Raw genomic sequence first — 22,276 nt, 5'->3', positions numbered from 1 at the left:
GCAGTTTTGTGTATGTCGTGTTTTCTTTCCTTGATGCTTGATTTGACAGTTTTACAGTTCAAATATTTGATTTCCTATCAAGGGAATGACTTAGGAAACACCAAAGCTTCCTTGTGCCGAATGTGGGCTAACCACTTTGATTTCATTGGCAAAACATGAGTAATTTCCTCATTAATTACAACAGTAAATTACATGTTCCACTTGTCTTTTTTTCTTTTATACTTACATTACATACTACCTTCTTTGTTATTTGCTACTTACACAGAACTGTTCAACTATTAGAGCACTCAAAGCACTTTCTAACTGCAAGTCTCATTCACCCAAACACTTTTCTTTTCATGAATGTACTGAGGTCAAATTGGGTTTTAGTATCTTGGCTAAACATACTTTGACTTGTAGGCTAGAGAAGCCAGGGATCAAACTACCAACTCTCTGATTAGTAGAAAACCTGCTCTACCAACTGAGCCACATCAGAGCTTCCTTCCCGTTTTTTTTTTTGTATGTCCCTGTCCTACCAGTCTACTTTTGTAACGCCTTAAAGAAAGCAGGTGGAGGAAAGAATAGATGTTGGAGTCAAATGGCTTCCTTGCATATAACAAAAATTATAAACATACACGTGGACATGCATGACTTTGCGAGTCAGATTATCAGTGCAGCAACAGAAGCTGATATGATAAAACAACCCACGCAACCAGAAAAAAAACCAAACTAAATCACAGGTTCATGTTTTTGTAACTTTTGTAACTCCCTTGAAGCGCACAGTGTCAAATTAACCAATGTAACGTTTCATTACATTGAAAGGCACAACTCACGTGGCTAAAAAAATAAAAGTGTAATTATTTGTTACTCTGTAGCAAAGGGACAAAAAAGACAAACAGCAGATAGTATTTCATCACATTTTATTATGTATGGTCATGAATAGAGAGAAAGAGCCAGTAACGCAGCTGTATACAGAGTTCAAATTGTAATTTTTTTTTTCTTACAAAAAAAAAAAAACAAACCCTTAAAAAAAAGAGAAGAAAAAAAATTGCACTCAGCTTTACACAACCCTTAGAAAGTAAGCCATCTAAAAATTAACAACAATAACAACAATAATCATTAGCAGTCAACATAATAGTCTTACCACTTAAAGCAGAGGATGATAATTTAGTCTGAATTCTATTATACTCCTTGCTAAGGTCCAATGCAGGGCAGCAAGCTAAATTCTCCTTAACATGCTTTAAATAAATTTTGCCACTTTAGTTTGTTTTTTCCTAGTGAAAGAGTTCTCTTTCCCTTTCATTTCTCAGCCTAAGCTCAAACTAACACAAATGGAAAAAAAAAGAAAAAAAAAAAGGCCTATTTCTAGTATTATTTCATTAATCTCTCTCATTGTTTTTAAGTAAAGTACAATCGGTTTGACACTAGAAATTGAACTGGCCATGAGACCACTTAGTTACTGTTGAAAAGAAAAGTGGGAGACAAATACAATTCAGACTGCAGAGTAATAAAGACAGAATTGGATGCAAGAGGGGTAATGTATGGGTGGTGAAAGTGCATTTGACATATTCACTCTGGGAACTGTAGGCTGCTGAGCTGGATTTAATATTTAAATGAATGAATGGATGTGGAGGTCTCAGAAAGGTGGGTAGTGGTTGAAGTGGGATCAGATTTCCCTTTGGCTGTCCCCATACACACTCTCATCACTGTAGGCAATGTAGAGGAAAAAGTCCTCTTCATGATGCTCCTGATGGAAGGGGAAAAAAGAAAAAACATGTTAGCGCAATATCAATAATGTAGGGAGAGGCTAAAGAGGAACAACCAAAGGCAACATGCTGGTTAAGCCATAATGTGAGAGCATGTGAGTGAGCAGGAAGCTTAACAGGACTCTTGCCTGGTACAACAATCCCATGGTAGCTGAGGTGGGTGGAATGACGTTGTTTACAAAGAAGAAGAGCGCATCCTCAGCTCGCAAGTGGATTCTTTTCCGGATGAGGAAGTAAAACTGTCCCACTGATGAAAGAGACAATATGTAATAGTAGAAATTTCAGATGTGACATTGCCACTCTAAAATAGAAGTAAACAACTTTTTATGCTCCAAGGCAATGTTTACCCGTCAGGTCAGAGGGGACAAGGTACTTCTTCTTGTCCAGATCTCCTATTCTGGCTTTGGGTGCTTTCTCCACAATTACCTAAAAGGTTAGAAAAACAAAAGAAAAGAAAGAAAAGAAAGAAAAAAAAAAAAAAAAAAAAACACAACAGGTGTACAACATGTTTTTATTAGAAAGGCTGCAAGTGTAGAGGGTGAAATATGGTGTTCGCTTCATTGTCTCGGAAAAGGGATCTGAGAGTGTACCAAACTGTCAGTCAAGCGAGGCCGAGCATATCGAACCCAGACGAAGTGTTTAATATAACACAGATTATATTTCGAAAAAGTATTTCAGTGTTGGAAAGAACCTGGTATATTTACACCCCGGCTATCAGACGTGCCGTTTAATTTTTGAACGCCTTCCTTACTAAACCTCTTTAAGTCTCTCTCCAGTCTAAAAATAGGACTGGTAAAATATCACTTGCCCACACGGTAAACACTGACTCCACAATTAATCAGCGTTTTTGCCCCCTCTTTTTTTAAATGAATCAGCACCTGATGTGACATTTTTTTGTCAGTACCATTTTATGATGGTGAATGAGAGTTTGAATTCAAATGATCAGACAAAACACGACATCTGTGAATGTCATCTGGGTCTTTGGGAAGTTGTTATGGACTGTTTTCACCATTTAGTAACCAAATAGGTATTCAATTAATAGAGAAAATAAGCAGTGGGTAATTGACTACGATAGTTAATTGTTTGTTGTAGCCACAGAACAAGTTTATGGTAAACGACGACTGAAGGACTGTAAAACGAAAGCTTAAAAGTGATCACGATTGAAAGGCAAGTGAATTTCGTCACACTTTACAGGAAAAACCCAAAATCCCCACATTAAATCAGCTGATAGTTGTGACACAAAGGGTCTCGATAGGCCAGACTAACTGGGGAAAGCCTTTATGATTTATCTCCAAGAAGCTGGGCGACGTAAACAACCCCGTTTTGTTGACAGCATCTATTTTAAGGCGCTCTACTGCGTTTCAACATCCAGCTACAGACCACTAAAAGAGTCTGTGCACACCTGCATGTCTTCACCGTAACCACCGTTACAGTCATAACCACCATTATCTGGCCACCAATGATGATTCACGGAAGAATAACACGGAGATCACCTGCTGGCCTGCTCAAAGCGGCCGAAATTCCTACTTAACCTCTGCCGTTGTTAGCTACCATGTGTGGCGGTTACAACGTGGCAGTAAACAAACTAAGCAATACATTGTGTGGGTAAAATCTCACTACAATATCACATTTAGATATTAAGCTTACATTAGTAATAAAAATAAAACAGTGAGCATAACGACATTAGCCTGACAGCAGTATAACAGCAAGGCAACATAGCTAGCTGTCAAGGAGCTAACGTTAGCTACTTACTGGCACCCTGTCCGGATACTTCTTTCTTATTTTCTCGCCTTCGGACCGCCTCTTCTCAAAGGGATGCTCTTCTTTGTACTGAAACTTCATCTTTAAAAGAGATGACAGACAACAAGTCGGTCACTCCGCGGTGGTACGGGTTGCTTAAGAAGTGACTCGAATCGCGGACACACAAACACAAACGATGCTAACTAGCCTTAGCCTCGCCACAGCTGTTTTCCTAGTGCGACTGCAGCGGAGGGATACAATAACAAGATGACGTAGAGGAAAGGGTAGTTCGCAGGGGCGTACCTCACCTTGTTTTAAACCCTGTTAACGTCGACTGTGTGATGATAATCGACGCGTATTCAAGAAAAAAATAATAACAATCTTGAAATAAACAGTATACGAAGGGCTTACGAATCAACGTTGCCTTTCTTTCTTTTTCTTTTCTTTTACGTGGAACTATTTTATGTTTTATCAGCCGCTGCGCATAAAGACGCTGGGCAGGGCACTGAGGAGGGATCTGTCCTTGTCATATGACCGAGGCCCAGCAGTTTGTGGTTGGGGGGGAGAAACTGAAAAACATGCGACATTTCATTGTGCTACGGGTTTCGCTGATGCACGGTGATAAACCCTGAACCAAACGCGTTTATCACATTTCTGCAGCATGTTGGATTATTTTATGTAAGCATAAGTTACTGCGTATTTAATGGTGAACACAGTGCCTACTAAGTTTCCTCTAATTACTCGGGGTTTACGACTCATTACACCATAACAGACGAAAGCAGCAAATAATCAGGAGTTTTATCATTTATGCAAATTGTTGCTAAATGCTGTTTTTAGGATAACTTTATGTGTAACTATGGGAATTTACTGGGTTATTTTATTCATAAGTTTATATATTAAAAAAGAGTTTAATTTTTAAGTTTTGACATGAACACATTTGGTAAACAAACTGTGCCTCCAAAGCTGCCACTCATACATCCTGAAACACTCAGGAAAAGTTACTCACCTGCCTATTGCGCATATGACCCACAGGTCTGTGAGTCACATCCATGTGACATCCTTTTGGTTCAAAACCTCATGATCTTCCTTTTGTGCACAGTGATGAGACAGATTGCATATATCTAAAAATTACAACACATATTTCTGTTAAAGTGAAACAACCCTCTCCTGCTTCAGACCAGAACGTTGGCTGATAATTTTAATATTGTCTCTTGTTTTCTTTATTGGTTATACATTTTTTTGGTTGTATTTTTTCCCCCTTTGTGTTCTAGATTTCAGTCTCATGGCTCTTTCACAGCAGGAACTTTAAGAATTAAAGTGTATACTCAGCTGATGACAAACACTGACTGATCTACATTAAACATGATATTCTTTTTTTTTTTTTGCCTCTCCCACTCGGCACTGTAGCAATTAGAATGATTGTCTGAAGGCCAAGAAAAATGCCTAACGGATTTATTTTTCCAAGTGGATCATTATGGCTTTGCCGTGGTCCATTTGATTGATCTTTATTATTATTAATTATATTATTTTATTTTTTAATTTATTTTTAACTTTTAAGTTATTACAAACGGAAGAGAGATGGCTGGAGGATAGGAAAGGGAAAGAACTAGACAAGAGAAGTTCAAGAAAAGGAGAGGGGAAGAGGGACAGTGAAAAAAGACACTAAAAAATCAGCTGGATTACCTGCTGGAAGAAAAAAAAGAAAACAAGCAAAAGCAGCCACTGGGAGTGAGCCAGTACATACTCGAGCGCCCAGCCCTGGATACCGTGAACCACCAAAGCACCGATGGCTGAGGGCATCAGCCACTGGCAGGGAGTGTGGTGGAGGGAGATAGACCCCCACACCTGGGGGGGCCTGAGATGTTCCCAGAGAGGTGGAGTCTAAGACCCGACCTGACACATAGACAAACATGCATTCCCATCCTCATGCACACATATGCAAATACTCAGCACTCGCCCAATGTGAAGACAAACAGAAATGAACACTGTACACACACTCACATCCCCCAGGTCCAGGTACAATCACCCCCAAAGGGGCAATCCGCCCCCAGGCCCTGGAGATGTTGCACTTTGCTCTGGGGTGGAGACAAGCAGACAGCCCCCGGTCCTGCAGCAGCAGGGAGGCCAAGCATCCCAGACCCCAACCAAACAGCTAACTCCTCCCCCCGGCCCCCCACTCCCAATGGTGAACAGAGAACAGGGGTGTGAGATTGATAACATGATAGATTCTTCTTGGAGTGAGCTCGCAAAGGAATCCGCTCGATTTGCAAGGTGGATGAAAGCAAGGCAGGTTTAAAGGGGAACCTATTACAGTTTTCCTAATTTTCTATCACATGTACATGCATCACTTTATTAGGTGTCTCAATTCTTCGTGGCACAGATTTAACAAGTTGTTGGAAAAATTTCTCAAAGATTTTGGTCCATGTCGACGTGATCACACAGCATTACAGTTGCTGCAGCTTTGCACATCCATGATGTGAATCTCCTACTTCACCACATCCCAAACGTGCTTATTGGACTGCGATACGGTGACTGTGGAGGTCATTAGACTAAAGCAAACTTACCTTCAAGAAACCACTTTAATATGATTTAAAGTTTGTGACATGGTGTGTTATCCTGCTGGAAGCAGCCATCAGAAGATGCGTGCACTAGTCAAAAGCGATTGACATGCTCAGCAACAATCATCAGGTAGGCTGTGGTGTTTAAATGATGCTCAGTTGACACTAAGGGGCCCAAAGTGAACCAAGATAATATTCTCCACAGTATCACACCACCAGTAGCAGTCTCAACTGTTAATATAAGAAAGGATGGAACCATGTTTTCATGCGGATGGCGGGGTCAAATTCTGAGTCTACCATCTGAATGCTGCAGCAGAAACTTATCAGACCAGGCAACATTTACTTTTGTGAGCCTGTGCAAACTGTAGTCTCAGTTTCCTGTCGTTAGCTGACAGGAATGGAACCCACTGCTGTAACCCATCTGCTTAAAAGGTTAAAATCACTTCTATTGCCTTTCTTCCACCCGCCTGTTTGTCGCCGTTTAGCAGGGGCAGCTAATCAGAAGACTGTTGGCTTAGAGGGAAGGAAGCTTAAACTACTTGTTTGAGAGGATAAATTGAGGAGTATAAAAGCGTAACAGATTTCCTTAATTAAGGTGGCTGGAAGGAAGCTGTAGTCCCAAAAATGGCAAAAACATATTTACCTCTTTCTGGGTTTCAGCCTTTAAATCATCAGTGAGAGGCAGATGTTAGCAAACCAGCATATACTGTATCCACCTTATACCGTGATTAGAAATCACATGCTGAAGTCTTCAGCTTGGGACAAAAAAACAAAAACATTTACACAACATCACACGCACAGCTATGGCTGTCTAGCAGATGTGCAACTGATGCAGGTCTTATAATAGAGGAGTATTGCACTGTATGTTTGATACAGTAAGAAAAACATTGATATTTTTCCACTGACAGTCATTCATTTGCAAAACAGTCACAAAACAGTACAAAACACTACCCGTTGATAAAGATTATGCGACACAATTGAGATGGTCAGCACTTCTCCCAAATGGACTTCATGTGAGGATGTTTTATCATCAAGTAGAAATGCATATAAAAATAGAAACTATAAAACTAATTTGCATACTTTGTCTTAAAATTACACTTTTCTTCACAACACAAAATGAACGTACACATATACAAACTTAGAAGCGATTATGGCCTGCAGCAGTGCTGAAACGCACAGCTTACATCGCTGAACAAGAACAGCTTCTGTTTTTTGTCTCAAGTTCAAGCTGTAAATAAAATAAACAACAAAGATGAGACAGAAACCCATTGTCTAGAGCTTTGGGGACAAAGGTTATTCCAGTTTGAAACAAAGTTAGTTTGAGATCAGTGCAGTTCCTCGTTACACCACATGGTGGCAGCAGATGATTAACCAAAGTGTTCCTCTCACAGAAACGGAACTCCAGTGAAGTTAGAGCTGCAAATGTTAGGGCTCAAACATGAAGGGTGTTACTCGCAGTAAAAGAAAACAAGCTGAATTGTAACTGGTCGATACTGACAAGTGTTTTATTAGTAACACAGACCTGGAGACAGAGCCAATAAGAAGCCGCTGTGAGCCTTGACAAGACTGACATTGTTCAGAAGGCATTTAAAGATGGAGCGTCTAATAGTTGAACTGATACAATAAAAAGGGGAATGGGTAAAAAAAATAAAATAAAAAATGCAAAGGGATGGGAAGGCTGCAAGTTTGAATCAACTAACAAACAAACTGCAAAAAAAACAAAACAAAAAAAACAAAAACAGGAGATTAAGTGCAATTCCTATTAAATGAAACCAGGATGGCATCAAATAGTATTTAAAAAAAAAAAAAAAAAAAAAAAGGAGGAGAGGAAATTGTTGTGGTATTCAGAAGTCATATTAGCAGATATCATGGTAACAGAGAAACAATCAGATATGGAAAGGCGGCACGGCAGTCCATGTATCATTACAAGCCATTCTTTTTTTTTTTCCTCACAACTTTAAAGTGTTTATCACAGAGTCCCATGAAGAAGTTTGGGGGAAACAGTTGTTTGTTATGGCTGAGGGTAAAAGAAAAAACAAAAACAAAGGAAAGAAACTTAGACTTCTTGGCTATTTGTCCAGAAAAAAAATGCCTGTGGGTGGTATGTTGCAAGCAAGGGTCCATCAGTTACATAATTTAAATTGATCCAATCTTGCTGGGGGAGAAAAAAATAAAAAGTACCTTGGGAATCGATGACTCACCGCTTGGGGTATGATGGTGATCTAAAAAAAAAAAAAAGAAGAAAAAAACAAGGGGGTAGTTTTCTATTTTCCCCCTACTCAGTTGCTCCAAGAGGTTAAGACAGTAAACTGATCAGTTTGCTGAAGTGCAGTATGTGTTGATGATGAAGAAGAAAGAGAAAAAAAACAAAAACAGTCTTTGTTGCATTGCCGATCCTCCTCTATCTCCCAACTTTATCTTCAAAATTTTTTAAAAAGGACTAACTCAGCAAGCGTACTCCGACTCCATATGCACACAGTCAGTATCAGGAGCGATAAGGCAGAGAGGCTCCTCTTTGTTTTGGAGAAGAAAAAAAAAAAAAAAAAAAAAAAAAAAAGTACAAATAAAGAACCAAGAGAAAAAAACAACAACAAGGGGGGGGAAAAAAAAAAAAAAAAAAAAAGCTGGCTCCCCCTCCCTCCCCAGTAGTTCGTGGGTTCTGTTGATCCCATACTGTTCATCCTGTGTTAGGCGGTCACCCCAGCCCCCGTCTCCTCAGGATGCGGCTGAGGGGCTCGGAGAGGGCTGGTGGGTCGTCTACGTGGGAATGGAGGGCAGGGTGGAAGCCGGCGGAGAGAAGAGGCTGGTCAACAAGCCCGATCCCTCTCAATTCAGCCAATCACCAGAGCCGGTGCTGGTGGAGGTTTCGACTGAGGACGGAGCGGACATCAGCAGTGAACCTATGACAAACAGGAGGACATTTCAGTGTACGCACTGCCATCGTAGCAGGGAAACCAATGCATGTTTAACTCTGAGGAAAAAAAGCTCATTTATTTGCACACTCGTAGATCCAGTCCTATACTTCTGTCAGTGTGTATGCCAAGTCAGGGAACGTGACGGCAAAGGTGGCTGCTTTTATTCTGTGGAAGTATTCTTTGTGCAACGGTAAAACCGGAGCAAAAACTCACAAACTACAGCCAGTGACTTTTTGGTTCAGTCAACGATGCTACCAATAATACTCGCTGTGCAGAGGTAATGCCAGTACACTAGAGAGGTAAACATGCAGAAGCTTACACACCCCATCGTCATATACCCAACATATACAAGCTAACTGCAAACCACTGTTTCCTTTTCTCAGTACATTACTTTTTGATATCAGTAATTATGTAATGTAACAAGTTACTTTGTACAGTAGCTTAATCCAACAATGGATAAATCAACCTGGTGTTAAAATAACGCCTGACATAGTCATCTGAAAATCGATGATAAACACTCAGCATCTCCTTTGTTTACCTCATACATTACACACTGTGCAGGTTTGCTGTTAGCCTTAGCTTTTTGTAGGAAACTTCAGATGCTTGTCACTCTTCTGAATGAATTCACATGTGAGTTCTTATCTCACACTTTGAATAGAAACAGCTCTTTAAAGCGAATGAACTATTTCTAAGAGGAACTGCAGACAAATTGTGTGAAAAGTGTTTTTGTTGCTGAAACATGACGGCCGACTTATAAAGAGAAACGAAGTAAAACCACCAAAATAAAGATGATACCTTGAGTCCTTGTGGTCATATGAGGATTTAGTCTGGTGTTAACACACTGACAGCTTGTGAGCTTTTTGCTTTACATGTCTTAAACAACTCGTTTAGAATGAGGAAGTATGCAAATAACCTTAAAACAAAGTAAGCCATTGCAGCCAGTGTCTGCGTTATCCCTTTGCTTTCATGCAAGCTTAATTATGCATTTTACCTTAGTGCATCCAGCATAGGCAGCAAGTTAAGAAGTGCTGTATCACTAGGGTCGCTGAACCAGGACTTGATGGGTATTGCATTGTCTGGAGGGCAGAAAACAGCCAGTCAGTTGTGTCAGAAAAATGGACATGGTAGTGATTTTGTGCTGCTCTTCTAAAGAGGCCACAGAGTGTTCAAGGAGCCTCGCTTTAATGTACTGCAATAGCATTTTACAACACAGGCCCTGAAGTGAAAACACCTTCAGTTATGTCCTTGTTACAAAGTTCAATTCTACCAAGACAAAGATTTGATTGAATTGATCTGTTAAACATGACAGAAAACAAGCAGCCAAATATATAACTCTATAACAGGTATCATGCCATTTCTTATTTATGTGTGTTTATACTTACAGTGGGGGGAAATTCAAATAATCCAGTGACCTTATGTATAAGTAATACGTGTGAACCAAAAGCTTCAAACTACTCAAATGCTCCACATCTGACAGTCAGTGAGAGGAACTATAACTAATATGGTCATGTCAGGCCCACAGCTCTAGCTGTAAGCTCAACAGCCACAATCTTCTGCTGTTCACATGCAAAGGTGCTCTATGTGACCAAAATCAATAAAGTACTTTCAAAGCATCCAAACAGAAAAACTTACACCTATAAAAAAAAGAAAGAAGTGGTTTAGAGTAAACTTGACAGGTCTAAGACATTTAAAAAAAAGGGAGAAATTGGGTCCTCTGCTCCATGTCTTTATATTATCAGTACAAACTGTGTGTGTGTGTGTGTGTGTGTGTGTGTGTGTGTGTGTGTGTGTATATATATCTCAATAGCACTAATAAAGCTTTGATCCAGGAATCAGCAGGACTCTTTAGGCATCAGAATTGTTGTCTGAAGGCCATTAAACAACTTCTAATTAAACTTCACATGGACGTAACTACTGTGATGTCACTCATGGTTTCTGAGATCTTGTTTTGAAGCCCCCCCCCTCCAAAAAAGCCAACCTTGTGTGATGAGGAAGGGTGGGTATGAAATCACGCACTCATTGGCTAAGGATCTGTGATTCACAACACGTTAGCCAATGAGTATGTGGTGAAATACCACAGATTATTTCCCAATTTGGGAAGATTGTATGACCAAGATTTATAAAGGGGGCCTAATTTTCCCCACAATGACATAAAATGAGTGACTGAGTCGACAAACTGTGCAGGAAAGTGTTTACAGTGGTCACGAGTGCAAAACATTGGGTAAAGAAGTGAAATCTTACCTGGATGGCTTCGATAAGCACCAGGCGAGTTGTCCAGGATAACAATACTAGACAGGTCATCGTGTACTACAGACAAGTCTTTAATATAACTACCTAGATCCAATGTACAGTGCTGGGAAAAGAAAGAAGAAAATTCAAATATAATCATCTACACCAACAAAAGTCAGAGGGAAAGCAGAAACTCGATCAATATTAGGTTTAACACAGGCTGTCAGAAGACAGCGTAGAGCAGTACCTGTCTGTAGTATCTTCGTTTCAGAATGTTCCTGTTGTTATCCAGTTTATCTGCCACTGCCGAGCCGTAGATCTCCATACTGGCTGTGAAAACCACCAGCTCGTACCACTGGCTCACCTATATACACAAGAACATAACAGTGTATGTGCACAAGTTACCATCAGTGTTTAGCAAGTCACAAAGGGTCAATACAAAAAATAAACACACTTTTATGAGTGAGAGAGTGCAGTACAATGGAGATTAATGACAAGGATTACAGGCAGGATTTAAAGGAGTGACGATGTTTGTGATTTACTGCTTGTTACCATCGCCACACGCACACTCGCACATGCACACGGTTGTTTGAATAACACTCACCACTTCTAAAAAGAAGTCAACATGTGGCCTTTTATGTACGAAGAACCTGACTGGGTGCTTATCAATGACGACCTGTAAGGAAAGGGGAAACGGGTGGAACCAGCTCATTTAGGCAGAATTGGTATTTAAACTGGGAGTAACTCGTGCTCGTATATGGTTGGCTGCCCGTACTTTGAGGATGAAGTCTGGCGGTGTGCCAGGTCTCACTGTAGGCCTCAGGACCCCGTCATGATGAGAGTGGATCAGGGTCTCATCTAGGTCCAGAACCAGAATCTTCCTCTTTACTGCATCTGCATTCATTTAATAACATCATGCTTCATTTAGCACATCTACACAAACAAAATTATTAAGAGAAATTAGGCTACGTGGAAAATCATGCACTTCAGTTAACTTTTATACAACATGTCGATGTCAACAAGCAGGTTTCTCTCTTACTTCTAATATGTCAAACAAGGAACTGCTTATTTTAAGTCTTGACCCAAAAAAAGCAAGCAGTTTTATTTTTTTCCAGAGCATTTAGACAGCACAGCGAAAGGAAAAACTCTGCAGAACGCGTGGATTTTACAAAGTCATCATCAGTTTTGGTGTTGTTAACTTCCTTAGTGGTTTTTCAGTTTTAATTTTTAGAACAGAGTGTACCACCATGTGTAAAGATCTCTTTATTGTGACTCCAATACTCTGACTGATGCACTTAAATGGTATGCAAATAAACAAAAGGAAACCCATTATGTGAGCTTCCTCTATGCCTGGTGAGGATATAATGTACTTCACTTTAATTTAAAGTCAACAAGAAATGGTGGGCTGAGTAAGAATTGTTTATGATCAGGTTTATGAAAAGTATCTTCTAACAATATTATAACACATCCTCTTTTATAATTAATGGTGGAAATTAAAGCCCTGACACCCAGGTTCCTTCATTTTTCCCTCATCTCTTTGCAATCCCCGACTTGATGAGTTTCCTAATGTGTTTTGAGCCAATTCCAGTTACTTTTTCAGTAGACTCATTTATTCCCCCAAAGACACTCCCAGCTGATTCCAGTTAAACGCTTCGAGGACTCTGGGTATCCGTTTTAACCTTTGAAGCTGACCTTATTCCGATGCACAGATTTGGCAACCACACTGCCGCTTTACTTCTAGCAGAAATACCCACCATCTGCAGCTAAGTTAATGTACACTTATTCACTAGAGACTGGACCTGGATGTGCTGGTGACGTCAGAGGAATGAGTGAGAGGCAAGTAAAGTAGACTGAAATACAATCCTTCCTCTAAGTCAAGAGTGTGCTGTTGAATGAGCTCTCAGCTGACAGAAGGGAAGTTCATTCAGAGCTCACAAACCAAACCGGTCAGTGCCTGAGCAAGTGGTGTGGCCCAGCCTGTAACATTTACATATCCTATCCTTTAATTCAAAGCAGAAAGCCAGTTTTTTTGTTTTGTTTTTTTAAATCAAAGATGACATTGCATTATGTGGATTCTCACATGTTGATACTGTTATAATTGTTAAGTTTGTCGGTTGGTATTGGTATATACAGCTAGTGTGCATCTACACATTAGACATTCACAACTTTAGCACTGCTGTCACACATCTTGAGGATTTCTATGGTCTATATACTACTCCCTTATCACTAAAGACTCTGCGTGCAATGCAGTTTATAACGTCAAAGACTATTTACATTATGCAGTGTTGACATTGCTGCTAACACCAGTTAATTCACTCATGACTGTATCAGTACGCTTCACTGGAAAATATTCAGCCGACATTTACAGCTCTGCAAAAAACCAACATTTGTTTTACGTTTACAATTTTTCTTTTTTCTTTTAAAGACCAAATAAAGTCATCTAATTGAAATGCTGCGGTGCCAATATACAGCCAAATACCTTTTGTGCAAAACCACACTCTGTTGGTAAGCTATTAGTTGGTTAAACAGAGCAAAACAACAGACCAATGTAGCAAAACAGGTTTATGAAAACAATTGACAAAGACAACACAGCTGTGCATGAACCCATTTAATGCAACTTAATATTTGTATCTATAAAAGAAGGTCATGGAAAAAAAGGTCTAAAAGCTAGTGTGATTTTCCTTATGTGGAGAAGCCAGTCAGTTTGACATGGTGGCCATTTAGTCTTTACTTTAAGGTGAACACGAGGGGGAAAGTTTCCAAACTGTGCATCTGTTCCAGAAAAAGTCAGCACAATCACTTCTTACTTGACGAACTTTTATCACCTCCTTTTTCTGTCCACATTACAAAGATGCTTTTATGGTTCCTTCATTTTGTTCCAACACACTGATGTGACTTAGTGAAAGCATTTTTAAGACTTAGCAAGGAAAGCTTCTATACAAAGAAATATCATGAAAACAACTGTACTCACTGAGCCTGTTTCTGGAGATGGGGGACAGAGGCAAAGTGTCGTATCGCACCGTCTGATACTGGATTATCTGCAAATGAACACAGGGAATCAAAAAGGGAATTCTCAATAGAAGGAGCACATACTGTAACATGCACTAAACACTTAAACAATGACTTAAATATACCACGACCAGAGCTTAAACTGTGATATATTTGACAATTTCAAACTGCATACCAAGTACACAGAAGCCTCAAACCCCTATTTACAATCACTCTGACCTCAAAGAACTTTTCATTTGATTTTACAGAAGAGGAAATGTTTCATCTTTTAGGAATCTTTTAGGGTATAACAGTAAAAACGGAAACCTAATTGTGCTTTGGGTTGATAAGAGATTTTACCAGGATATGAATTTTTCTTTTTCAGCTCCTTAAGATAAAGCATTCTTAGGAAACCAGATCAAGTAAGGGGACAGAGGAGGGCACTACACTGAAATAACGAAGTGGCTTGCGTCCAACCCATACCGCTTCCTCTGCTGGAATCCAAATGACTATCGCGAGGATCCTTCCCAGTGCCGCTCCTGCCCAGGAGCTCTGCACTTTTCTTCACAGGGCTATTTTTATCCCCCCCAGCTGTCGGTGGGTGTCAGCGTTGCATGGGGCACACACAGAAAGGGAGACTCACAGGGTGACTTTGACTGAGCTGCTTGGTACCTGCCTTGGACAGGACCTCCCTCTATGCCCCCCCCGCTTGCCTGGCAGGGCAAGCCTGGGAGAAGCCTACTGTTGGAAGCAGCTGCTGGGTACCCACGGGGGAAATCTCACCCCCGACTCAGCTCTCTGTATCTTTACAAACGTCCATCTAAAAAAAAACCTGGCACGCAAACGTCCTGTGCCTCCAAACTAAGGCAACAATAAACAATAAAATTTGGACTGTTTTTATTTGTTTTTCCTGTCCATCATCTAAAAAAAACACTAAATTTTACATCGACATGTGCAGGGCTTTTTCCTGGTTTAAAACTGGTCTATTGGGGGGGTGTGACTGTACACCCAGACAAAAGTGACCTGCATAGAGTAAAGGCAATTAGTCTGCCATCTTAAATGACAGATGTCTGCCTACTGTCCCATTATTTCTAACCGTTAGACAAACAAAATTCTTTTTGTTACTAAATTAAACTCTTATTCAACAAATATTACTTCACAGTCCTGATGTTTCCCCTTAGGGATGAATCAAAACCTCGTGGTGGGTGCCCAAATCTTTCAAACGCAGGAAAAACCCTCATGTAGCAGCGGGCCTCTGCTTGCGTGTTCTCGTAACCAGAACACTCGGGACATTACTAATGACTATAAATGGACGATGGCAGCAACTAACATTTTTTCCCCTTAATTAATTTGTAAAACAATTTAATTAATTGGTTCATGTTCGTTTCAGAGCTGAAGACAACATATTCAGGCTGCTTGTTTTGAATTAATAAAGACATTAATTTAACCAGCAGATCTGCAGAAAGAAGCTACAGTGGATGATTTGGAGCAAAGCTGCTTTAAAAAATATATATTATTCATTAACTAGTTATGAAAACCATTGCAGATTTATTCTTAATCAGCTAATCAGTGAAGTACAAATATCAGCTATGTAAGCTGGTAGTTGTTTTTTGCTTAGCCAATTGTTGCATGCAGAATGATAAACACAACGATTATGTAACACTGATGTGGGTAAGATTAATAAACAACCATCTCGTCATTTGTTGACATGGGATAGCGTGCCTGGGATTATGACCGGTTCCTAAAATACATAATCCAATTAATCTTATCTTCATTTAGATCTACGTATTGTGGATAAACAAGAGGTTATTATTAAGTGTAGAAAACTGGTTATCCCAGTTGTGAGAAAATATATATACACACATACATTTCCCTCCAAATGAATCTAAACAGCCCCAACATATCAGCATAATAGATGCCCTGCACTTGGATCATCATGACAAATTTCCAGTGCATCACAGACCGTGCACAAGAGAGCTAAACTGCGAGTGAAAACGAGAGAAACAGAGGCAGAGAGAGGTAGAACAGTGCACTCTCTGTGCTGACTTAATCCCTCTCACTTCAGCCACAACATGGACTGAACTATTCACACTCAGGGCCTGAGGTGTTACTGCCACACAATCAACTACAGACAAACCTCTAAACAGCAAGATGATTACAACACAGGGGGCAGTCCTCCAAGCTTTGTTGGTTTGATATGGCGCTCGAGCCGAAGTCCACTCATGTTACACCACATATGCACATCTATTAACGACTCCACGACACCTGCGCATATGTCTAAGTTACAAGCAGGTGGCTTATGTCACCTCAAATGCCATGTTTATTGTGGAGGCATTTGTGAGCGATTGAAGGTGACCTGCACGCTTAATGCACTTTAAATTTAGGGTTTGGATGTGGCAGTGGCAGTTTTCACTGAGCGCTGCAGTCGGATAAAGCAGTCCTGCTATTAAAAAACAAACAAACAAACAAAAAAAACCCACACACTGTTTTGACGTTTGACCAAATCATTCATAAATGAATCTGCAACAGTTTTGATAACTCATCATGTGCAAGGGGGGGGGGGTCTAATTACCGAAAGGTTTTAGATTTAGAAACATTTTGACATTTCTTTTTAAAAAATTAACTAGCCTTTTAGATTTTAGACCATTTAAAGACTTGTGACCATAACCTAAAGAGATTTGACAAGTACCAATTTAAAATGACATAATTAGTGACACTTTTAAATAATTAATTAAAGCAGTCATGAGGATATTTTGGCGCACTTTAACATCTTGTGTGACTCATTATATACTTCATTTGCGGGAATGTGTCTGATGCTTTACAATAAAGGTTCAATTTACTGTTTTAACTAAAAAAAACTTAGTTGTGAAAAAAATAGTTGTTATGAATAATTAAGCAATACTTTTTGATACCTAACTGGGAGGTTGAGGCTTCTGACATGTAAAAAACTGTCATAATCAAAGAGTATTTAACATCTCAGGTGGAGAGCGCCAGTAATTTGGCTCTCTGAAAACCAACCAAGCTTTTCAGCAGGTGGGTTTCATTTAAAACTAAAACATTCAGGCACACTGGAGTCACAGCAAAGTAAAGACTTGCACGGAAAAGTGTCACACATTATTCAAATCCCCTCTCACCGTTCGTAGGTGCTTCCTGAGGATGTACATGATGAAGCCCCATATTCTGGACGTTACGCCGAGAAAAGTGCGGATGCCAAGTAAACACTGCCGGGTCTTCAGCATGTTAATAACTAGGCAACGCGGTTTTCACCAAGTTGCTGGGAAGGGGTAATTACTGAAAGGACTTGCTTACCACAGAGTCAAAATTCTGGTGTCTAGCCACAGCCGCCAAACTAGCAACTCTTAATTATTGGAGAGGCCAAGCAAACGTGTGAGTACCTCGCTCTGCACAATTGCGGCACAATTAGCATCAAACAGGGTAACTTCGCATTGTAACGGTGACAAGCAAACGATGAGGTGGTCGAAAGAAAAGCCGGAGAATGACGACTGCTGCTGTGTGGACCTTAGCACGCAGCTCGTTGACAAGCTAGCTCAGGAGCTAGCCGTATGTATACCAACTACCGTTAGCTCGTAGCCACCGAGCTACCGCTAGCTCGACAGGGTGACCACCTTGAACCTTAGAGAAAAATAGACCACAAAAATGCTGTGGGGTCCTTCCTTGACAGGCACCACTTCAACGCGACTTGAGTCTGTGCGGCGTCCGAATGGAGACAGTATTGCAAAAGTTCCCCAAAGTCTAACCGGGCCGGTTAAAATCAGTTTGTAGTCCAGTGGAAATCCGGAATGAAACTGCGAGCCGCCATCGCCGCCTTGCCGTCACTTCCGCGACCAGCTCGGTTGCGCGCAGCACGTCCACGTGGAAAGAAAACAAACCGACGAGGACGAGCATGTCGGCTAAAACCTTCAAATTAACAACTTTATGTTTGCTCTTTAACTCTTCAGCTGTATTCTTACATAAATACTTATTGATGATTTATTGGAGGACTGTGTAGCTTGTTTAACGACAAAATCAAACCAAACTGAAATTAATATGCGACTGTATTTGACAGCTGTCAGTAAATCACGGACTTGGTGAATGTAATTTAATGCTAAAAAGCTGCTTGAATCAAATTTCTGTAAACTATCAGACTATTAAATCTGACACTGCAATTGGCATCGGTGTTTATGTCGAACTGTTGCTCAAAACTAATTATTTAGTGCCATCAGACCTACCTGCTGACATCATCTATAAATCAATATACATTTTCAACTTCTTTGGACTGCTCCCTATAGGGGTCACCACAGTGGATCATCTCACTCCCTCCCTAGCTTCTCCTCTGTTGCACCAGCCCTCTGCACATCCTCCTTTGTGACATCCATGAACTTCCTCTGTGGTCTTCCTTTCCCTTCTGCCAGGCACCTCCAACTTCAAAATCCGTTATCCAATGTATCAACTATCCTTCCTCTGCATATGTCCAAACCGCTCAGCCTGAGCTGTTCCTCTGATGTACTTATTTCTAGTTGTGTCCATTGTGGCCACTCCTAAGAATCTTAATATCTTCAGCTCTGCCACCACCTGTCTTTTTTTCAGTGCCACTGTCTCCAAACCATACACTGTGGCAGGCCTGAGTACCAGCTTGTAAACTTCCCTTTCACAAATCACATTTTAAACATATATTGATCATAACTCAACCTCAAAGGCTCATAAATAAAAAAAAAGTATTCAAGTTTTGTACACAAAAGAGCAACTGGTTTGAGATCACTTTTCCCAATGAGACAATATATATCCAGGACTCTCACATTTTCTGGTTGTGAGCAGCATTTGATTTAATTCCTACTATAGGATGTTTTGGGGATCTGGCAGATGAACAGATATCCAGGATTTTTAAGGTGAACACAAGTAATAAATACTGTTTTGTGTAAGAGAAACCTGTTTGGTTTTTTTTTTTTGGTCTTTCTTTAAGCACTTTGTGAACTCTCATTTATTTTTGTCTCAGTCACTGCAATAAATCATAGTGTGAAAAACAGTCATTTCAGTGCAAAAGTCAGGAAATCAAAAATAAATTATTTTGTAAATACACAACCAGAAAAAAATAACAATTTTATCCACAAAGAAAAAAAAACAACTTTGCTTTTAGAAAAAGTGAAATGATAACGTCTCGTACATGACTTTTTGTCTTCGAGTTTCCAACAGATAGCACAAATGAAATAAGTTTAAAGCATTGAAAGCTTTTCAGTCCTTCAATGGCGAAAAAAGCAGATGAAACGTGGATCTTCAGCAGATTTTCCTGCCTTAAATCTAAACATCAAGATCATCATCAGGGTCCTCCTGGTCGTAGTCATCGTTGGCATCAGGCTCATACAGAATTCGACCTGAACCTGGACCCGACTGGAGCAGAGCGGTTTTCCTGCAAGATTAAAAGGGGACTGTATTTTTAAGTTGTTTGTTTAAAAAAAATTAAAAAGAAAGAAAGAAAAGCAACATATATTAGATGTGGTCACTGAAAAAAAGTCTGACTTCTCTTTGCTGAAGACAAAGGGAAGAGCAAGTTTCTCCTTGGCCTCGCGCTCTGTGTCAGACAGGCGAATGTTGAAGGTCAAGTTAGCTGTTGGGTCCGTCTACACAGACACAAAAAGAACACTTACGTCATAACATATTTGCTTATTTATCCATATAATGTGTGAAGCTGTTGTACACATGTTACACTGTACCTGGTGTTCCTCTGGTTCAGTCTGTCTGTGTCCGGCATGGCTGGTTTTACTCACTACAGTAACTGAGAAATCCCCTTTGATGCTGAATATCTCCTCCTAATGACAAAAAGCAGAACAATAAATATTTCATAAAATTTGTAGGAATTTAAAATAGTAATTAAAGTTCAAACAATTCCTACATCTTGCATAACTTTCCCCGACTTTGATCGCTTTGTTATTTTTGCCACTGCTTCATCTCCCTTTGTTCCAGGTGCCACTGTGATAACTGAAGTAGCTAAGTGGCAGACGCTTCCCACAGTACCCCTCTGGTGCATATCTGCGTGGAGCAGACCAATAACAGCTCTCACAGCTCCCCCTAATGAAAACACAGAAAGTAATCGTTAAACAGAGGAAGTGCTGCACAGCCTACTAAAAATAAACCACCCGTGAAGGTCTTTTTGATAAAGGACTGTGAACACAGACAGCCTTTCGTGCATAATATGCTTTTTAAAGAAAGATTACCACTTAATAGATTTTTTTGGGGGGGAGCCAAGATGAGCATCTTTTTCTGCATTACGTTTTGTTTTGTTACGCTGCAGATCGCACAACAGAAATGCTGATACGATATGATTTCTGATCAGTTAGGCTCAGGGAAAGATTGGTAAAAGGTCAAAGCATTAAAAGCATGCTCAGACCCTGGAAGTCAGACCTCCCTTCATTCTGTAAAATTACTGAAGACATGGACCTTGAATCACACACACAGAGACACATTATCACCTTTCTTGAGCTGCTGAAGAGTCTTGCAGACAGCAGGTGGACTCACATGTCTCAATATCCACGACAGCGAGTCGATTACTAAAGTCACTGGTTTGGGGTGTGATGTTTGTTTGAGCAGATGAGTGAGTTCCTCCACACAAAACTGGTGAACTGTAAAAGCCGTCCGATTAGTCCACCCAAGGGGGTCCGTATAAGCACTGTGAAAGTGCAACCTGAAGTAAAAGAAGCACAAGATGAACGTTTGATTGCACGTTAAAGATCTAGAAATGGTGTCAGTGGAAGGGAGGCTGTCAAGAAGCTATTGTTAAGGAAACAGTGAGAAAAGGCTGAGGTATGCCAGATTACACAAGAACTTGGCTGAAAATCAGTGAAAACAGGTCTGATAAGAGTTATGAATCCAGATTTGGACCTCAAGACATTACTGAAGCAGTGTGGGACCATCTCAACAGTGAATACAACAAAAGCCAGCCAAAATCTATAAGAAGACCTTTGAATGTCCTTCCTACATACTTAAAGAAATTGCAAGAAAGCTTCATAAGAAAGTTTAAAGAATTTTGAAAACTCTGTTTTTGCCCTGAGAAGGCAGGGACCGAGGCCTTCTAGGGAGGAAAATAGTCTGGTGTAATAGAATCTGCCGTGTGTACCAAATACATCAAGTATTTCCATGTGTATCATGTTTCCGTTTAGCTGTCCAATGTGTGGGTCTTTGGTTAGTCTATATATGTTATATGGCCATTTGAAAAAACACATTACACACTCTTTTAACAGAGTAACAATGGCTCACACTGGAAAAACTGGAAGCAGGTACTATTATGCATTTCGCTTGGTAGATGAAGTAAACTTTTAAGCAAAATCACATCATTTGTTGTTGATCAAATAACTGTTTCAGCATTAAAGTTCAATACCTCTGAGTAGATGCTGTTAATCCATCTTTCAGTTCTTCCTCACTGACATCAAAACCAAGCACGTGGACAGCTTCTTCTCTAAAATCATAGCACAGGCTAGTTACTTTTTGAGCCAATACATAACTTAGACATATTTTTGGGCAACAATATACCTATTGTTGCCCTAGGAAACAAGGAAACATGTAAGGAAACACGGTTACATACTTGTTCAATGCGGCACTGATGAAGCTCTTAAGTAGGTGCTGCCCAGAATAACTACAAGAATCTATGAAAGTATAAATTACATCAATTAATGTCATCATTACTGATAACAGTGTATACTTATGCTCGACAACGTTCACATATTTACCTTGTATTATAAGAACCGCCCCAGTATCAGTGCCTTGCAATAGTTCAGACAACATGGTAGCATCAGCTAGTTAGCATGCCTCTGCTTCACCACCGTTTAAAACATGAATACTAAAGAAAACATGAGTAATTCGCCTTCACGAGAACGACGTAGCTTAAAGCTAACAATTATAAGTACCTAAAGTCGCTACAAGTAATGTTTCGCAGGAAAATAAAGCTTTCCCTGTCCAGTGAAAGTACAGCAGATTTCGTTAGCTACTATGTTTGGGGTGGTTAGAGTAAAGAAAAAAAACTTCGTATCCCATAGTTCCCTGTTGCTTCAATCGTCTTCATGTAGGGAAATGTAGTTTATTAAACGTTTACACTCGTACACGCGTTTGGTGG

General features: G+C 40.0%; 3 protein-coding genes across 3 annotated transcripts; all 3 read right to left on the bottom strand.

Annotated features, from left to right (window-relative positions):
• Positions 1 to 882: 882 nt before the first annotated feature.
• Positions 883 to 3,735, bottom strand: gabarapa (GABA(A) receptor-associated protein a). The gene is made up of 4 exons (XM_031727166.2): positions 3,498 to 3,735; positions 2,093 to 2,171; positions 1,874 to 1,992; positions 883 to 1,726 (listed from the first exon to the last, which is right to left on the bottom strand). Exons 1-4 carry the CDS (start codon positions 3,585 to 3,587, stop codon positions 1,646 to 1,648), a joined length of 369 nt encoding a protein of 122 aa, XP_031583026.1. The 5' UTR covers positions 3,588 to 3,735; the 3' UTR covers positions 883 to 1,645.
• A 3,792-nt stretch (positions 3,736 to 7,527) lies between these two features.
• Positions 7,528 to 18,011, bottom strand: ctdnep1a (CTD nuclear envelope phosphatase 1a). The gene is made up of 8 exons (XM_031727165.2): positions 17,310 to 18,011; positions 14,159 to 14,225; positions 11,963 to 12,081; positions 11,792 to 11,863; positions 11,435 to 11,551; positions 11,200 to 11,311; positions 9,950 to 10,034; positions 7,528 to 8,943 (listed from the first exon to the last, which is right to left on the bottom strand). Exons 1-8 carry the CDS (start codon positions 17,412 to 17,414, stop codon positions 8,883 to 8,885), a joined length of 738 nt encoding a protein of 245 aa, XP_031583025.1. The 5' UTR covers positions 17,415 to 18,011; the 3' UTR covers positions 7,528 to 8,882.
• A 961-nt stretch (positions 18,012 to 18,972) lies between these two features.
• On the bottom strand, positions 18,973 to 22,161 carry elp5 (elongator acetyltransferase complex subunit 5). Its single transcript, XM_031727138.2, has 8 exons — positions 21,894 to 22,161; positions 21,749 to 21,809; positions 21,545 to 21,622; positions 20,640 to 20,851; positions 20,063 to 20,238; positions 19,884 to 19,979; positions 19,690 to 19,790; positions 18,973 to 19,579 (listed from the first exon to the last, which is right to left on the bottom strand). The coding sequence occupies exons 1-8, from the start codon at positions 21,946 to 21,948 to the stop codon at positions 19,471 to 19,473; spliced, it is 888 nt and encodes a 295-aa protein (XP_031582998.1). The 5' UTR covers positions 21,949 to 22,161; the 3' UTR covers positions 18,973 to 19,470.
• Between the last annotated feature and the right edge of the window lie 115 nt (positions 22,162 to 22,276).

This window comes from Oreochromis aureus, linkage group 3 (genome assembly GCF_013358895.1).
Source record: "Oreochromis aureus strain Israel breed Guangdong linkage group 3, ZZ_aureus, whole genome shotgun sequence".
In the NCBI taxonomy this organism is placed as follows: Eukaryota; Metazoa; Chordata; class Actinopteri; order Cichliformes; family Cichlidae; genus Oreochromis; species Oreochromis aureus.
Note: the sequence above shows the minus strand (reverse complement) of the source record. Positions and strands in the feature narration are given on the sequence as shown.

Bases quoted from the DNA above. Each gene is read 5' to 3' on its own strand.
- gabarapa (XM_031727166.2), bottom strand. From the start codon at position 3,587: ATGAAGTTTCAGTACAAAGAAGAGCATCCCTTTGAGAAGAGGCGGTCC. The intron at 2,172-3,497 runs GTAAGTAGCTAA...CTAACCTTTTAG, and splicing joins AGTATCCGGACAGGGTGCCA to GTAATTGTGGAGAAAGCACC. The intron at 1,993-2,092 runs GTAAACATTGCC...CTCTTTCATCAG, and splicing joins TGTCCCCTCTGACCTGACGG to TGGGACAGTTTTACTTCCTC.
- ctdnep1a (XM_031727165.2), bottom strand. From the start codon at position 17,414: ATGCTGAAGACCCGGCAGTGTTTACTTGGCATCCGCACTTTTCTCGGC. The intron at 11,312-11,434 runs GTACTGCTCTAC...TTCTTTTCCCAG, and splicing joins AACGAAGATACTACAGACAG to CACTGTACATTGGATCTAGG. The intron at 10,035-11,199 runs GTAAGATTTCAC...TCTGCCCTCCAG, and splicing joins TGCTTATCGAAGCCATCCAG to ACAATGCAATACCCATCAAG.
- elp5 (XM_031727138.2), bottom strand. From the start codon at position 21,948: ATGTTGTCTGAACTATTGCAAGGCACTGATACTGGGGCGGTTCTTATA. The intron at 21,623-21,748 runs GTATGTAACCGT...CTATGATTTTAG, and splicing joins ATCAGTGCCGCATTGAACAA to AGAAGAAGCTGTCCACGTGC. The intron at 20,852-21,544 runs GTATTGAACTTT...CTTTTACTTCAG, and splicing joins TTAACAGCATCTACTCAGAG to GTTGCACTTTCACAGTGCTT.